The 17,127-nt window shown below is 42.4% G+C and overlaps 1 protein-coding gene across 4 annotated transcripts; it reads right to left on the bottom strand.

Moving 5' to 3' along the window:
- Positions 1–5,315: 5,315 nt before the first annotated feature.
- On the bottom strand, positions 5,316–14,464 carry LOC122133646 (transcription termination factor 1-like). 4 transcript variants are annotated; one of them, XM_042710246.1, is made up of 8 exons: positions 14,177–14,464; positions 13,971–14,049; positions 13,542–13,666; positions 9,253–9,425; positions 8,886–8,972; positions 8,053–8,118; positions 5,933–6,018; positions 5,316–5,671 (listed from the first exon to the last, which is right to left on the bottom strand). In XM_042710246.1, the coding sequence occupies exons 4-8, from the start codon at positions 9,333–9,335 to the stop codon at positions 5,481–5,483; spliced, it is 513 nt and encodes a 170-aa protein (XP_042566180.1). In that variant the 5' UTR covers positions 9,336–9,425; positions 13,542–13,666; positions 13,971–14,049; positions 14,177–14,464; the 3' UTR covers positions 5,316–5,480. The 4 variants fall into 4 exon arrangements, with proteins under 4 accessions (XP_042566180.1, XP_042566183.1, XP_042566181.1 ...); XM_042710249.1 differs by having other exon boundaries at positions 13,542–14,049; XM_042710247.1 differs by lacking the exon at positions 14,177–14,464 and having other exon boundaries at positions 13,971–14,124.
- Positions 14,465–17,127: the final 2,663 nt, after the last annotated feature.

A 17,127-nucleotide genomic window follows, 5' to 3' on the forward strand; every position in this document is an offset into this window, starting at 1 on the left:
TATTGTACAATGTTATGGTTAAGGTATTAAGCAGACGCTAAAGCAACTTACAAAACTATGTGTAATGTAAATATGTGTAATGCTGTCACAGAACATGTTTTGCAAGTTTTATCCCACCAATTACACAAGATGACATTGTTCAAACCAGTTGCATCAATAGATGATCAGAGGAGATAGAAAATGTTCAGGCCATATCAGCCCAGAACGTCTGCACTCTTCCAACAGATATCTTTGTGTCCGTTTTGACTCACTCTCCCTACTTGTGGTAGGCTACTGGGTCTGTCTTAGCCTGCACTCACAGAGGTAAGAGAGAGAGTGGCCATACACAGAAGTGTATCCACAATGAACCTATGGGACAGTCCAGAAAAGTGAGTTAAATAAAAGGGGTGGTATCCCTCATATACATATAATATAAAGTTTATGAAATATGACCATAAGAAAAAATGACAACTACACCAAAGGATCTCACGTTAAAGTGACTGGACCTCAATGCATTGAAATATGCTTTGCAGATACCATTAATTGAACCCTATCAATCCAAAACATCATCTCTCAACACATTTTCTTTGTTTAAATGTTTATTGTAGCTTACCCTTGCTCATAAATGTTTTGCAAGGTTTACCAGTTTCACAAGATGACATTGTGCAAACCAATTGCATCAATAGAAGATTAGAGGAGATAGAGAAACTTCAGACCATATCAGTACAGAACATCTGCAGTCTTTCAAAATATATTTTTGTGTCAGTTTTGACGTACTGTCCCTACTTGTGGTAGGCTACTGGGGTTGTCTTAGCCTGCTGATATAAGAGCTGAACTCACAAAGGTTAGAAAGAGAGTCGCCATTTACAGACCTTTATCCACAATCAACCTAAGCAATGTGACAGTCCAGAAAGGTAAGTTAAATAAAAGGGATGATATCCCTCTCATACATATAACATAAAGTTTCTAAAATATGAATATAAGAACAAATTATGGTTTTGCCAACAGATGATGTCATTTAGCATGTTTTGCCTTGTGGGACTACTCAGAGGCACCATCCAGGGACTGGCTGAAGGTAAACAAAGTGACAGAACGTCTGTGGCATGTTAATGTTAATCTAAAGTTTGCACATATCTTCTATCTGTTAAATGTTAAACATATGTGAACATTTATATTTTATTCTTTATTAGTCCACATGTTCTGTGTTTATTTCATTATCTGATTGGTTTACTACAAAAAGACATCACACATTACATCTTACAAGTGATTGCATATAACTTGGAAAAGGTTGGATTATGAATCACAAATGCCATGAATTGCTACTCCTCATCTACGCATATGGAAAGCCAAACTCTACCCACTCACTCTGTTTTTTTTCTTTCTCTCCTAATCTAGACTATCTTCGCTATGGGACGCTGCTGTAGTCTCTCCACCCGATCTACCTGTAGAAACCCTCGGCCAACTGCACTCACCGCCATCGTACTGCTGTACACTTACTCTACCCCCATACCCTATGCTAGCATTTATATACAGTATATATTATTGCCACCACCGACATGTTTCTCTGTTCCTACTCTCCTTACCCCTGTAACAGTAACTCTATGAGCACAGTGTATACCCTCTAAACTGGTCTTGTATGTATCATGTATATACCATCGGATGTCTGTATATATATTATGTACATCTACCAAATGCATGCTGTGTACAACACTTGTTGTTTCCCTTCCCCTTCTGCCACACAACCCTTCCCCATTCCTATCTCCACCCAGGCAACCTCAAGCAGATGGGTCCCCACTTATGTGCTGTGGTTCTGCTTAAGGTTCCTTCGTGACTAACAGGGAGTTTTTCCTTGTCCCTGCTGCCATTGTGCTTGCACTAAGGGGGTCCAGGCTCTGGGCTCTGTAAAGTGCCTTGAGACAATTGTATTTTGAATTTAATTGAATTGAAATTTTTACTAGGGACGATTAACGATCATAATCGGAGTTAGAACGCTAAAACTGGCAACAGCAAAACGGCAAATCTATACCATACCAAAAACACAATGTCACTGAAGCTGATGAAGCATATGGTTGACACATAACAATAACTGGTTTCAACTATTTGCATGGGCGACAGTGGCGCAGGAGGTAGAGAAGTTGGTTAGTAATCAGAAGGTTGCTAGTTTGATTCCCTGTCGAAGCGTCCTTGAGCAAGACACTGAACCCTAATTGCTCCTGATGTGCAGTGTGCCATCAGTGTAAATGTAAAATGTGTATACATTGTAAGTCGCACATATGTAAGTCGCTTTGGATAAAAGCGTCTGCTAAATGTAAAAAAAAAAAAGTCACAATTTACACACCGAATAGATACCTAGATGTTTTGTAGAGCAAAAGCATTTTCAAAATGTGCAAAACTATGATAAATGTGCACATGTGAATAGATGATCTGGAGGTTGAACGAACAGTTTTGAGAATTTTGCTTCAGATCTGAGAAATGTACTAAAGCGACTAAGAAAAACTGTACAAAAGAAACAAGCATTGACCTTTACGTTTGAATCAAAATAATGCAAAATGCATTGTCATGTTGCATGACCAATTTGTACACTGAATTGCAGAGGTCCAACAACCATAATAAGCAGAGACAGGAAAGCATCCACTTCCTCTTCTAAAGAAACTGCCCCCTGAAAGACAGACTGCTAAAGGGTACAGAGGTCTTAGCCCAATGTACACCAAATGAAAGACTGGAACAGTGATTAAAGTAACACTATGCAACAATTTGAGACTTTTTTGAGGTATGGTTTTATAGGCAACTAGTTTTGGTACCATCCTCAAATTCATTTTGATGGCATATGGTCATGTGAAGGACAGATAAACACCTGTGTCTTTCCCACTAGCCGTCCAGGATATGCCCTATGTTGTTCTGTGTACCAGGCAAAAACTTTCACGACATTGCCAGCTATACTGCCAAAAGACACCAGTTAGGGGCCGAACACACAGAGACCATTGTTTTCCTATGGTACGGCTCGCCTTTTATGCGCTACGTGTCGCGTTTTTCGGGCGTGCATAAAAGTTAAAATATCCTCAACTTTTCAGCGCAAGGTGCGGAGGCGCACAGCTCATCAATGTCACACTCGGCCCAGGCAGCCAATCTATGGGAACTGTGGGACAATGGCAAATGCAGGCGAAAGGTTGATATTAGCCGATATTTAATTACGATGACTATATAATACAAAAAAATTCCATCATCGCGATTTGATTTGGTTGCGCACGCAGCCCCGCTCCACAGACGCACCAGGCTGCCCAGGGCATTTTTGAAGCGTCTGCGCCGGTAGCAACACATCGCGGTGTGTTCGGCCCCTTAAGGCCTTTTTATGGTTCTACGACTCCGTTCCTCCGTGGTCACGCAGTTGTCTCGATGGACTCGTTTTCATTTAGGGTTCTCCGACGGTTGTGGGTGTTGTAAAGCATTTTTTTTTTAAAGATGCCGGTGGACCAAACTCCGTTGATGGTCGTATTTGTACATAAAAGTTGTTTGTTTGACTTTTTTTGCTCAGATTTTGTAAAAGTCACAGAGAAATAGACACTGGGCAATGTAAAAACCCCATTATTGTAACTGAAAAAACATCTGAGGGGATTTGCGAGGTGTCTGAGCCAGCTAACAGTGCCTTGCGTAAGTATTCACCCCCTTGGATGTTTTACCCTTTTATTGATTTTATAAATCAATCATGGTCAATCATGGCTTTTTTGACAAAAAGTGAAAACAGATTTCTACACAGTAATGTAAATCAAATAAAATATTAGTGCTGTCAGTTAAACGCGTTATTAACGACGTTAACGCAAACCCATTTTAACAACGTACATTTTTTTCTCGCGAGATTTACGTTCTTTTAGGCCTCGCAAACTGTGTCGTTTTTTTCACATGCTGTTGCAACAACTAGTAACCTTAGAAAAACTACAGCACCACGCCGGATCTAGCTAGACCGGAAGCAAAACAATAGGCACGCCGTTCGGGCTTGGAAGCCGGCCAATAGTAGTAGGCTAAAGTTACGGTTTGAGTGAATGGTGAGCACGATACGGCGAAATGGATGATAAAAAGCTTCTGAATGGAAAGTTTACTTTCAAAAAGTTGTCAGATGGTTCCCTTGACAAGACCAAAGTGGTATGTGTCTTTTGTCGTTGTGAACTGAGCTATCATCGTAGCACATCCAGTCTGAAATACCACTTGATGGCCACGCACACAGCTGATGCGAATGAGTCCTTGTTTACCTGAAATGTGCACTTTATACATTTATTTTGTACCGCCCTGTTAAATAAGTGATTGCATAGGTATTCACCCCCTTTAAAGTGACTGACCTAACTCAACAGAGGTCCAGCCAATTGGTGCTAGTAGTCTCACAATTAGTGAAATGGGGATCAGTGTGCAGTGAATGTGTCTCAAGTGATTGTAGTATAACAACACCTGTGTCTGGAAGGTCCATTCACTGGTCAGTATTCCTGGCTAGTCATACTAGTCATACCGTTACACCATGAAGACCAATGAACACTCTATGCAACTCAGAGAAAAGGTTATTGAAAAGTATGTCAGGGGAAGGATACAAAAAAATGTCCAAGGCACTTAACATCTGTTAAATCCATCATCAAGAAATGGAAGGAATATGCCTAGAGCAGGCCATCCTCACAAACTGAGTGACCGTGCAAGAAGGAGACTAGTGAGAGAGGCCACCAAGACATCTATGACTACTCTTAAGGAGTTACAAGCTTCAGCAGCTGAGTTGGGAGAGACTCTGCATACAACAACTGTTGTATCACCAATCAAAACTTCATCAAAACCCATGCGTCTACAATCAGACGAAAATTGTTGTCTTTTCTTCAAACAAAGCGGTTTTGATTGTGACCAAATAATTCTATCTTGGACTCATCTGTCCAGAGAATGGACTTCCAGAAGGCCTCTGGTTTGTCCAAGTGCTCTCTGGCAAAGTTGAAATGGGCAGTTTTCTTCTTTCTTGAGAGCAGAGGCTTCCTTCTAGCAATTTTCGTCTGATTGTAGACGCATGTACATTTACCCCAGATGCTGCCAGAGAGGTCTGCAACTCTTTAGAGGTGATGTGTGGCTTTTAACTGATTTATTCTTCTTCTTGTGCTTTTTGGTTATAGTCAAGCCACAGAAGCCCTTACAGCTCCAACAACTAATATGAGATTAGGGCAGAGGTTACATGCTTATATGACCGGCCCGTTTGTGACAGACACAGTTTGGCCAGTCTGATGGTAAAGGCCTAACCGGTGATGAAACTCTGTGATGAAGTAAAACTCTGGTGAAAATGCCAAATGTCTTTCTCCACTGGTGACCAAAAGAAAATCCACAAAAAAAAAATCGTCAACAGACACTGGCTTATAAACTCCTTGATTTACTATTTAACTCATACAGTGCATTAAAGTACATAATCTGTGTCAGGAAATGTAAAGAATTTTAAAGCTGATATTTTCTCCAATCATTAACATTCCTGAAAATATTTCATTTGAACCTCATTTGACACAAAGAGTCACAAAGTCCTCTGGTGATGAGTGGGGGTGGCGTTGGGGTGTTTCAGAGGTTGGGTAAGATCTCTGACAGCTTGTCAGCTGTCGCGTCTCTGCAGGCTCTTCAGCATCCTTACAGCCTTTCAGGTCCTCCTCCAGCTTTGGCAGGGTCTTCTCATACAGGAAATCAATGATGTCTGCCATCAGAGACAGAGGGAGGTTGAAGAAGGGGACAGACAGAGAGACAATGCGGCAGAGGAAGAAAAGCAAGACAGAAGAAAGGAGAAGGTAGAGAAGCAGAGGAGAAGGGAAGAAGACAACAAATATGAAGTTGTTGTTTTCGTGATGTAGTGTTTTTCTCAAACCCAAGGTCACTTTTGCATACTCCACCAGAAAACAGACAACAGTATTAGACATGACCGAGAGAAATCCATGAACCAGCAGGGGTCAGTACTCACCACAGAAAGACGTTCTGTTCCAGTCTGGTACATAGGTCACCTTCAGCTTGTAGAACTTATTTTGTAAGTAGTCAGGTGTGGTGTTGCTTAATAGAGAAATCACAGGAAACGTTCACTCAATATCACACTAACACACAACTCACTCAATATCATACTGACACTTGATTCACTCAAATATCACACTGACACACTCAAATATCACACTAACACACAATTCACTCAAATATCATACTAACACACATTTCACTGAAATATCACACTAACACACGATTCACTCAAATATCACACTAACACAAGATTCACTCAATATCACACTGATAGAATCTAAATGAGCATGCTAAAGTTGAAGAACGGACAGGAAGACGCAGTCATGATTTCTGGAGTTTATTTCAGCGTGGAGACCCCCTCTCAGCTGGTGCTCAGAGAATAGCCTAACTGATAGCCTAACTGATCGCCAACCCGTCGATCGTGATCGACGTGTCGATCTCGAAGACTTTCCCTGTGTCTTCTGAAATGTATTCTAACGGACTTCGGAAGACCAACGTCAGAAAAGATCTCTGCCTGATTCATGAACGCCAGCTATTTAAATCCGAGGGTGTCCGTAGAGTTGATGTGAACATAGTCACCAACGATTTCTCACAAATGTAGCCCTTCCCACTCAAATGCCCCTTCTAAAGCAGCTTGCACACTGCCCCGACAAACGCCAACATTCTCCAACAAACACCAACAGTTGGGTCAGCCAGCAGTTGGTGTTTGTTGGTCATTGTTGGGTAGCTTACTGTCGGAAGATTTCAACATGTTCAGTCGGATTGGGTAAAGTTGCAGAATGTCTGCCCAATGTAGAGAGATTTCCAACATTCTGACAGCTCGCAACTAGGCTCAACTCGCGTGCATAACATCCTCGAGCTCTCTTGGATGTCGTTGTTATGTTGGTTATCGGCCAGTTTGTTAAAAAAAACGATATCCTAAGTCTATTTGTAGATTAACGTTATGTATTAGCTTACCCAAACGAACGGTTTTCCAGACAGATATTTGTCTATTTTAACTTCTACGACTCGTTTAACACTGCAACGTGTTTCTTAATATTAATATTAATGTTAAAGGTGACACGTTACATGAGTACGTTTGCGCCTATGTTAGTTATCGGCCACTCCCACTTCATTCCAATTACGCGTTGGTTTTCAAAATATTAATATGCGCGCATACTGTCGTATTAAAAGTTGACACCCCTCTGAGGCTGCATGATAATTTACTCTCTCTTTTCATGATTTGAATACCTGTAACTACTCAATACTGAATAATTGCAACACATAACTAGTCTGATTAGCTTGTTAAGCCTTCAATTCCATAGAAAGGTGCATTCAATCATTAGAAAAACTAACTAAGGTAGCCAATTGCAAGATGTGCAACATTGGGGCCTCAAAACAACTGTCAAATTATCTGAAAACAAAGATTGTCAGTGTTGTGTTGTAACTTCAGTTGATAAATAAAGCAGTTCATATCCAGCCTGCTCATTGCAAATGTGTTTTTTCTTGTTCATATTGTGTGCGGTTAACAAATATTTTCCTTTTTATGTTGCACTGAAATTAAGTGATTTAGTGTGTTCTTGGTCACATCAATTTGAAAGCTGGACCAAAGTGTTTAATTTCATTCAATTACAATTAGGCTAAATAAAAAGTTAAGTTGTAAGTACAGTCTGGAGTCTTTTCTCTCAACGCCTCCATAGGTAGATCTTGCCTGTCACCACGGCAGAGGTCGTGATCTTTGGCCTAAAAAGTTTGTTGACCACTGTTGTAGACTATGTTGGTATTTATACCATTCAGTCAGGTAGAATACAAGAGGGGAGGGGAGACCACACCCTGTATCACACTGACACACAATTCACTCAACATCACACTAACACACAATTCACTCAATTATCACACCAACACACAATTGTGCAAAAACAGGTAGTCTAACAGCCGGGTCAAACAGTAGTTTAATATGCAAACGCATATTTGAGGCCAATAGGCCAACCCATATTGATTATGACCTTAGCAGGACAGGAAGTAACAAGCACTCAAGAACAGAAGCGTTGTACTTGTCAGTCTCCCATGTACTTGCAAACATGAGCCCCTTACCCAAAGAGATGAGTGAGGTCATCCCAGACAATGTCTCCAGTTTCCTCCAAAGCCATTTCATTGATCCTGGGCGGGGCACACAGAAACTGGGTTAACTTCAGAAATAAGGTGATCACAGGAGACTCTCACACAAGCAGGATCTCTTGAATGTCCAGACGGAGGTATTTGAATAGAGAATGGCATCTGGAGTATTACTCAAAGCAGCTGTTTCAATAAGAGTCAAGACACGTGAAGAGAGAAGTGAGGCTTAAGGAAGTGGCTATTTGGATGAGAGTTAGTGGTTATCTGTCTTTGTCTACCAGACAGAGGCAAGGAGGGCGAGAAAGAGGACCAGGACAAGGAGGCAGAAAGGTAACCATAGTAACAGTTTGAAACGTACACTTTAATCAGCTGGATCTACATGTAACCAGAGTAACAGTCTGAAACGTACACTTTGATCAGCTGGATCTACAGGTACTAGAGTAACAGTTTGAAACGTACACTTCGATAAGCTGGATCTGCAGGTAACCAGAATAACAGTTTGATACGTACGCTTTGATCAGCTGGATCTACAGGTAACTAGAGTAACAGTTTGAAACGTACACTTCGATCAGCTGGATCTACAGGTACTAGAGTAACAGTTTGAAACGTACGCTTTGATCAGCTGGATCTACAGGAAACCAGAGTAACAGTTTGAAACATACGCTTTGATCAGCTGGATCAACAGGTAATCAGGTTAACATTTGAAACGTACGCTTTAATCAGCTGGATCTACAGGTAACCAGAGTAACAGTTTGAAACGTACGCTTTGATCAGCTGGATCTACAGGTAACCAGAGTAAGTTTGAAACGTACGCTTTGATCAGCTGGATCTGCCCCTCTATGCTCTTTCTCCCGTGGATCTTTCTACCAGTCTTCATTTTACCCATCAGGTAAGTCATCCTACACAACACAGGCAGGGAGGTTACTCTTAGCTCACAAAGGCAAGGATACACACACACACACACACACACACACACACACACACACACACACACACACACACAGGTCAAAGCTGTGTCAGACAGAAGCAGGATGTGCATATGGTCTCCGTGTTGAAGGAAAACTGTTCCTTGCTAGTGTCGTGTATGTTCTCATGGATTATTCAGCTTGTCACAGCAAAATGTAACTGAACTGAACATGTTTTGTGTGCAACGTGATGTGACTGTCAGAGCTTTCTCACCACTTTTGCTTGCAGTGCCACCAGCTGCGAGTCCGGACCTGCTTGGCCACACACCTCCAGGACAGTTTCTTATACAAGTCCATCTTCTGGACGACCGCAGTCCCGTCGCCGCCCTCTCCTCCAGGCTCAGCCCTCTTCAGCAGCTGCTGGTGTAAGCGCGTCTGCCGATGTACCTGGCCGATAAGGTGACGTGCAAATTAAGCAAATGTTTAGGTTACTAAACCTACAACGTAATTCAACATGTCGGCTGTGTGGCAGTACTTCACAGTATCAAAGGATGATGACAAAATGGCTATTTGCGGAGGTTGTAAAGCAGGGGTGCAAACTCATCAGGGATGAAAAAGGTGACAACGACGCAAACCCCCTAGGAGGGTCCGGGGCATGCTCCCCGGGGGAATATATTTTATATATAAGAACTTTTTGCACATTTTAAAGTTCAATGCATCAATCTGGTGCACTTTGACAACAAAATTATGAGCTAGATCTATGAAAAACTTTGTGCTGTTGTAAACAATTGTGTGCTCTGGTAACAGTTTCATCAGAAACATTCCTGTGTTGAATGTTGCACGGGCACAGGCCAACCCAACCACCCACCCCAATACCCTCCCGACCACCCACTCCAGTCCACTTCACCAAAGCACATTACGTCACAGATCTCCATCAGGTATTAAGCCAAAAAAAGGGCCAACTATAGGAACAGAAAATCAACAGAGGCTGCATCAGGCATGGCCTTGCTTCTCCGTGTTCTTGAAAAACTGTGACAGTGGGAACACATATTCTTTTCCCTTTACATTACTCTTTGAGTCTAGCTTGTCAGGACAAGGCCCATTTGCACCGGACTCATAGTTGAGCCACAGTAATGGCATCCTCCTAAAATTCTCTCATTCTGAAACCAAACTGAAGTAAGAGAGTGGTAAGTTTGTTCAGTTGCAGTGAAGCGCCCGGCAGTAGAAAACGGGTCAGTGCTTCAGATTACATACACATAGGGACGTGAGGTCAGGGGAGGCAGAGCCTCATAAAAAGTAAAAGTCATCATGAAAAGTAAAAAAAAAAAGAATGATAAAATAAATATGAATATGTATCTACTGATCTTTGCTTTACATTTAATTTGTGCATGATTCCGATTATTTCCTGTTCAAACAGAGAGGCGACTCGCGTGGTGAGGCAGCGACGAGCTGCGCCTCATCTCAGATTGTGCAATCCCTCACACACTGGGTTGAGCACATGACTTTTGCTTTCTCATTGTTTGTCATCACTGAAATATTTGTAGACACTTTTATTATATGTCGTTTGTATCCATATCATAGGTAATGTAATGTAATGTATTTCACGTATGTGAAGAAGCTATTTAGTCTTGCTGATCCAATGCCAGAGCTAAAAGGTTTGCTTCAAACGACAGGAGAGAAGATAACTTTAGCAGCTAAACTCCGGACCAAATTTGGCTGATGGCCATGTCTTTTAAGTAAATGTAAATTTTTCGGCGTTTTCACGCTTAGATTTTTCATAAGTTACCGAGAAAAAGACACTGTACTATCCGATAACACCGTTATTGTAACCAGCAAAAATGGTTGATGTGATTTGCGAGGCGTCTGTCAGCCAACTGTCTGACATTAGCACGTTAGCCTACGTTAGATCATAAAAAAGGTTAGATAGTATAACCTATAAGCGTTAGATAGTATAACGTTCTTGCAGCGTATTCCGTAAATGCCATCTTAAAAAGGCCGCTTGAAACCAACGTTTTCACCCGAAAGACATGTCTTGTAATGTAATACACCTGTCTACTACGGCATCGAGGCAGCTACCTTCCATTTCGAACAGACCCGAAATAAAAAGCGTGTCTGTCATGGTGACATGGGGTTGGCCAAACAAACAAGCTTGAAAAAAATATTCATGACAGCTTGCGTTCGCAGATTACTTGGAGGACCCCCCCCCCACACACAAATATTTTTATTGCAGATCTACACGAATCACACAAATGACCTATTTTGGATCAAAAACTGCGAATTTCGCCGAAAGGTGACGAGTTTGCACCCCTGGTAAAGTGTCAGTGATGCGAGGAGAGGCGAGGCGACACTCGTTTAAGACTACCAACCTAATTTCACATTCCCTGCTCTTGCACGTGTGTCGCTACCGGACGGTAGTCCTTTAGCGGATGGTAGTCCCTCACATTGCGCATGCGTCACTTTGCGACGCTGTCGACAGCAGCCCATGCGTCACAACGACAGATCCATTTTCAATCATGGAGGAAAAAAGCGACGAAAGCCAGTTTTATCAAAACATGACCATTTATTTAAAAACGAGGAAGATGGTGTCACAGTGGACAAAACAGATGAGGTGGAGGATCAAAAAGTCTCTCCCCAGTTTCGTTTTGAAGGGTACGTACGTAACATAATTAAATATTTTGTTAAATATATATATACAACATTAAATATACCCACATTATGCGTTAAGACAAGCCCCATATGTTGACGTTTAAACCGTTTACAACATTATCAAATATTACGTTAAATAAACCTACATTATGCGTTAGGACAAGCCAGATATGTTGATGTTGAGCCTTATGCTGTAAACCGTTTTGTTGTTTGAGCATGCGCGGTTATGTTGAGCCTTATGCCGTAAACCGTTTGTGTCTGAGTAGCGACAGCGTGCTGCACGCAAGTACCTGTGTGCACCCAGCACAAGTGTTGACAGCGAACCGTTATTTAGTGTTGTCTCCCACGTGATAGATGAAAAGAGGAATAGAATAGCCTGTGAAAAGGCAGAGAAACTCAATCGCGTGAATATAGCCATAGTGGAATAGAATGGACATACTGTATCTACATTCTGTAACAGTACCTCCACCTCTGCCCTGGTGAAATTAGCTCTGGGTTTACCGGTGCTTGCTTTGAAATGATTTTGATCAGTCTCTGAAGTTGCTTTCGCGTTGCCTGTGGAGTGTGCACACGTTGCAATAGCATGCCCTTATAAGGAGCTGGCGGGGCGTTTCTGTATGCAAGTTCAGGTGCATGAGAAAGCGCGTTCAATTAAGAACACATTTCTAGGCATTCATGAATCCAGCGGAGATCTTTTCTGAGGTTGGTCTTTCGAGGTTGGTAAGAAGATATTTAATAAGATAAGTAAGAAAATGTTTCGAGAATGAGGTCCATTGTTTCCTCACAACTCAGTGTTTTCAATTATTGAACTGCATCGAATCACATCGAATCGAATCGAACTGAATCGTTTTTTATCAACATGCATCTTTTCTTGTATCGTATCGTGCCCATGTATCGAGATACGAATCGGATCGTCTTTGTCATGAGAGATTTACACCCCTAGTGGTGAGTTAAGTTCACACTAATAATGAAACCACTGCATAACTCTGTTTGATTTGATTTGGTTTGGTTTTTAAAATTCTAAGTTAGGCCTACCCAGCTGAAGTTTTTTTTTTACAATTTTAAGGCCCAGCTGAAGTTTTTGAAGGTATCTACATTTCTACACTCTACATTTTAAGTTTACAGAGTTACAGCTGCATCTGTGCATTTGTGTCATGTTGTATCAAGAATGTGTCATTGTCAACAACACAGTTTTAAGGAAACTGTAGTTGTTCAAGTTCAAGGAGGTACTGTTCAAGTATGAAAATTGTGACGTGAAAATATAAATAAATCTGCCATATTTGAAATCATTTGAATAGTTTTCATGAGTGAATGTCTATTTCTAAAATGATACAAATCAAGTTTTTAATGTCCCGTATCTACAGCAAGTACCCTATCATAATAACAGATTCATTCTGGTACAGGAGAGACTTTTCAATAATTAAAAAGCAGAGGTGTATATATCGGCATCGGCAATCGGCCAAAATGAGCTTGTAAATATCGGGATATCGGATAAAATTCAATATCGTGCATCCCTAGTTTTAATGTCTACCTACCCTGTGTCTATCAGTTTATGTAATTTCCGTCTAGCTGGCTGCCAATCACAAAATTAGCTTAAAGGTCCGGTCCATGATTCTGGCAAAAGGTTATTAATATTTAAGCTCAACCACCACTTACATTATACCTCTCCCTTCCAGCCTAACCCTGAAGTAATGCATTGATTGCCTGTAAATGTTTTATGGCTGGAATTCACTGTTTGTTTGCCATTTACAAATTACTCTGTACGAACATCAGATTTCTTTTCAGAGCAAACACTGAAAGAACAGCTAGAGGACCATGAGGAGCAATTCGCTGAAATTGACAAAAAGTGTATGGGATTAGAATCGCGGACTGAACCTTTAACACTATGGATGTTCTGGTGTGCATTTGATCACTCACACGTCATGCCAAAGCGACCCTGCACGGCTGAACAACTGCGGCCCATCTTGTCTGATATGGTCGTCCAGTTTGGCCCATGCAGCTTATACAGTTCCTTCAAGTTCTTGTTCTCATCTTCTGTAAACCTGCAGATGAGGGGCACAGAGTCATAACACTGATGAAACACCCCCAACCTGATGCTGCTCTCACACAAACTCGCACACGTACACGCATACAAACACAAACACCCACACAGAGTCATAACACTGATGAAACACACCCAACATGACGCTGCCGTTTTTATAACAAACAGACACACAAACACCCACTGAACCCCACTGTGCTGCTCACCTGGTGGGGGAACTTTAAGTCACCTGAGGCCACATCAAAATGTCTGTCTGGGCACATTTCTTTATAAAGAGAACCCGTTGTTGAGAAGCTTGTGTTTACCTCCCCTTGTAATTCTCCCTGTTGCAGAACCTCCCGGCTCGGTGGAGTATAGGATTCCAGGAACGAGGGATCCCAGCGCCTGTTCAGGCACAGGACACCATTCACTGCTGCACTGCAAGCTGGACTGTTGTACACCTCTAACTTCCAGTCACTTGATACAATTTGACAAGTCACATCTCAAAAATGACGGCAGTGGGCACACTCACCGAACAAACTCGGCCCTCGCTGTCGATCCCGGAAACATCCAGGAAGTCCTTCACGTTCTGTTTCAGCTGCTTGTTCTTAGCTGCGGTGAACCGCCCTGTTCGCAGAGGGATCCCTGTGGCATGGTGGGGGCGGAGGGAAAGCAGTAAACACAAAAACCCTAGATCACATGACTGAAGTTATCCCTCAAGTGGTCAGTAGTCCTTCAACTTCTCAAACACAGTCCCCCCCAAAAATCTAAATAATGATGGAGAACACATGAACCCAGTATGACATATCATACCACACAAGAATCATGCAACTATGCACTGAGAAAACGTCCTGAGCAACATATACATAACATTGCTGGAGGCCTCACATATTCCCTGGCCTGAATGAATGAGTCCGCCTACAGGTGGGAGATTGACTATCTGGTGCCCTGGTGTAGTCAGAACAACCTGGAGCTAAATGCTCTGAAAACAGTGGAGATGGTTGTAGACTTGAGAAGGAACAAAGTGCCCAACCACCCCCATCACCCTGAGAGACTCCCCAGTCGACACTGCGGAGTCCTTCCGCTTCCTGGGCACCATCATCTCCCAGGACCTCCCCAAAAGAGCTCAACAGAGGATGCACTGCGGCAGCTGAAGAAGTTCAACCTGCCAAAGACAATGATAGTGCACTTCTACACCTGCATCCTTGAGTCCATCCTCATCTCCTCCATCACCATCTGGTACACTGCTGCCACTGCCAATGACAAAGGCAGACTGCAGCGTATCATCCGTTCTGCTGAGAAGGTGATTGGCTGCAATCTGCCATCTTTACAGGACCTGTTCGCCTCTAGGACCCTGAGGCGGGCAGGTAAGATTGTGGCCGATCCCTCCCACCCGGGTCACAAACTCTTCGATGTACTTCCCTCCGGCAGGAGGCTGCGGTCCATCAGGAGCAAAACCTCACGCCACAAGACCAGCTTCTTCCCGGCTGCAGTTGGCCTTATTAACAAGGCCCGGGACCCCCTACCTGACTCTTATCCCGCCCCCACGGCTCAAGTCTGTGTTACATTAACACACATTACATTGCACTCCTGTTTTGAATCAAACTTTTTTATATATATTTTTTTATATATTTGTATCTTATATATTGTGTTGTGTGTGTGTGTAGTACTTATTGTGTTTTAAACCTACTTGGCAATAAAAACTCCTTCCCCTCTGAAAATGCACACTTAATAAACCTGTTTCACAGGGCACTGCAGGCTTTGGATACTCCCAATGGCTAAAATAAAGTTTGCTTACTCACCTTGCTTCTTGTATGCCCTGAAGCGGAGCAGGTCGTAGTTGATGAATTTCTTAACTATGTCGGTGTTGTAAAACTTGAAGTTAGGCAGGAACTCCAGGATCTCCTGTCGGATGGCCTCGTCAATGTCCAGCACAGGCGCTTCAGGCACATCATCTGGGTGAAGCCGTGCGTCTGTGGGAGAGTGTGTGTCTGCAGCAGGCTGTGTGTGTGTCTTTCTGACCTTCGCCTTGCGCTTCACTCGTTTCTGGAGGACTGGTTCAAGGTTGGTTTGCACCGCTGTGAGTGCCGCCTCCGCTTCTGTGTTCTCTCCAGGACGGTCTGACTGTTTCATTTTCCTTTTCTTCTTCTTCTTCACCTCTCTGTCCCGAGCAGCAGCATCTGCAGCCTCTTGTGTCACACTTACGTTCTCTGCAACGTGTTTCCTTTTCTTTTTGTTTTGCCCTTCTCTTGTGTCACACTGGCCCTCGACGGGTCTACAGTCATCTTTCTCACTTTTTGTTATCTTCTTTTTGTGTTTATGTTTCTTTTGAGAGTCGACTCCCGTAGTGGTTGTCTCAGGAGGATTGCTGGGCTCCGGCATCTCCTCTAAAAGTTGCTTCTTGTTCTTCTTTTTATGAAAGTCCAGATCTGCCTCAGTCATGGTCACCTCAAGTAGTTTTTTGCCCCTCTAACAGCATGAATAAAGGAACATGGAAATCCACGTCTCTTCACTGAGTCTTTGTGCCACTTAAAACTGATCTGCATTTTATTTCAAAATGTAGAGAGGAAGACACATTTGAGAACGTATTTCATAATGATAATACATATCTTAAATGAAAATTAAATGAATTAAATTGGTATTTATATTAAATGCTAACTTGAGGGTCTGAAACCACAACTGTATTTTCTCCTCCGAGCAAGTTATGCTTGTTCAATGGCTGGGTATGTAATTTGAACGTAGCTAGCTAACGTTAACCTAGTTTTTACAGACAGTAGTTAGGCATATGTTTTTTGCACACACTGTAAACGACATTAAACATTATATAATCAGAACTAGTATAGCCAGTGTGTAGTTAAATATATAAAGCGTTGTTGTTTTGCTCCGACAACCCAAACACACCAATAGAACTTACCCCATGTGAATTTGTGTTTCTCGGCGATGACTCTGAATGGGCACATTTTCACAAATATGTATCTTACTGCCACCTCGTGGTATGGAGTTGTATCTGGGGCAGATAGATTCGGAAGCAAGCAGATAAATTCATATCATCGGTCATCAGTGGTTTAATATGTATTCAGACTAAGGTGGCCAGACGTCCCCGGTTTCAGGGGACAGTCCCCGTTTTTGGTGGCCTGTCCCCGGCTGGAGCTGTCCCCGGAAATGTCCCCGGTTTTCACTGTGACCAACAACAGACCCGGGATACAAATTTTTTAAAAAGAAAGAAAGAAAACAATGACCAAAGGTTTAGTTGCGTAGCCTACACGCCACGGGCTCAAGCAAGCTAGCCAGCAGCCAGTGGGACAAGCTCTAGCTCAGAGCTCAAAGATGTTCTAGAATGTTCGTCTTTTTAGTATTTTGATTGGTGGAATATGCAGCGCGTTAGAATCTTTGACCCTAGCTTCTACTTTTTTTATTCAGAGAGATCGCGTCCATTCATTCATTCAGCCAGCTAGCTCTGGCAAATCGAGTACAAGACAGGAT

The sequence above is a fragment of the Clupea harengus genome, chromosome 17 (assembly GCF_900700415.2).
Source record: "Clupea harengus chromosome 17, Ch_v2.0.2, whole genome shotgun sequence".
NCBI lineage: Eukaryota > Metazoa > Chordata > Actinopteri > Clupeiformes > Clupeidae > Clupea > Clupea harengus.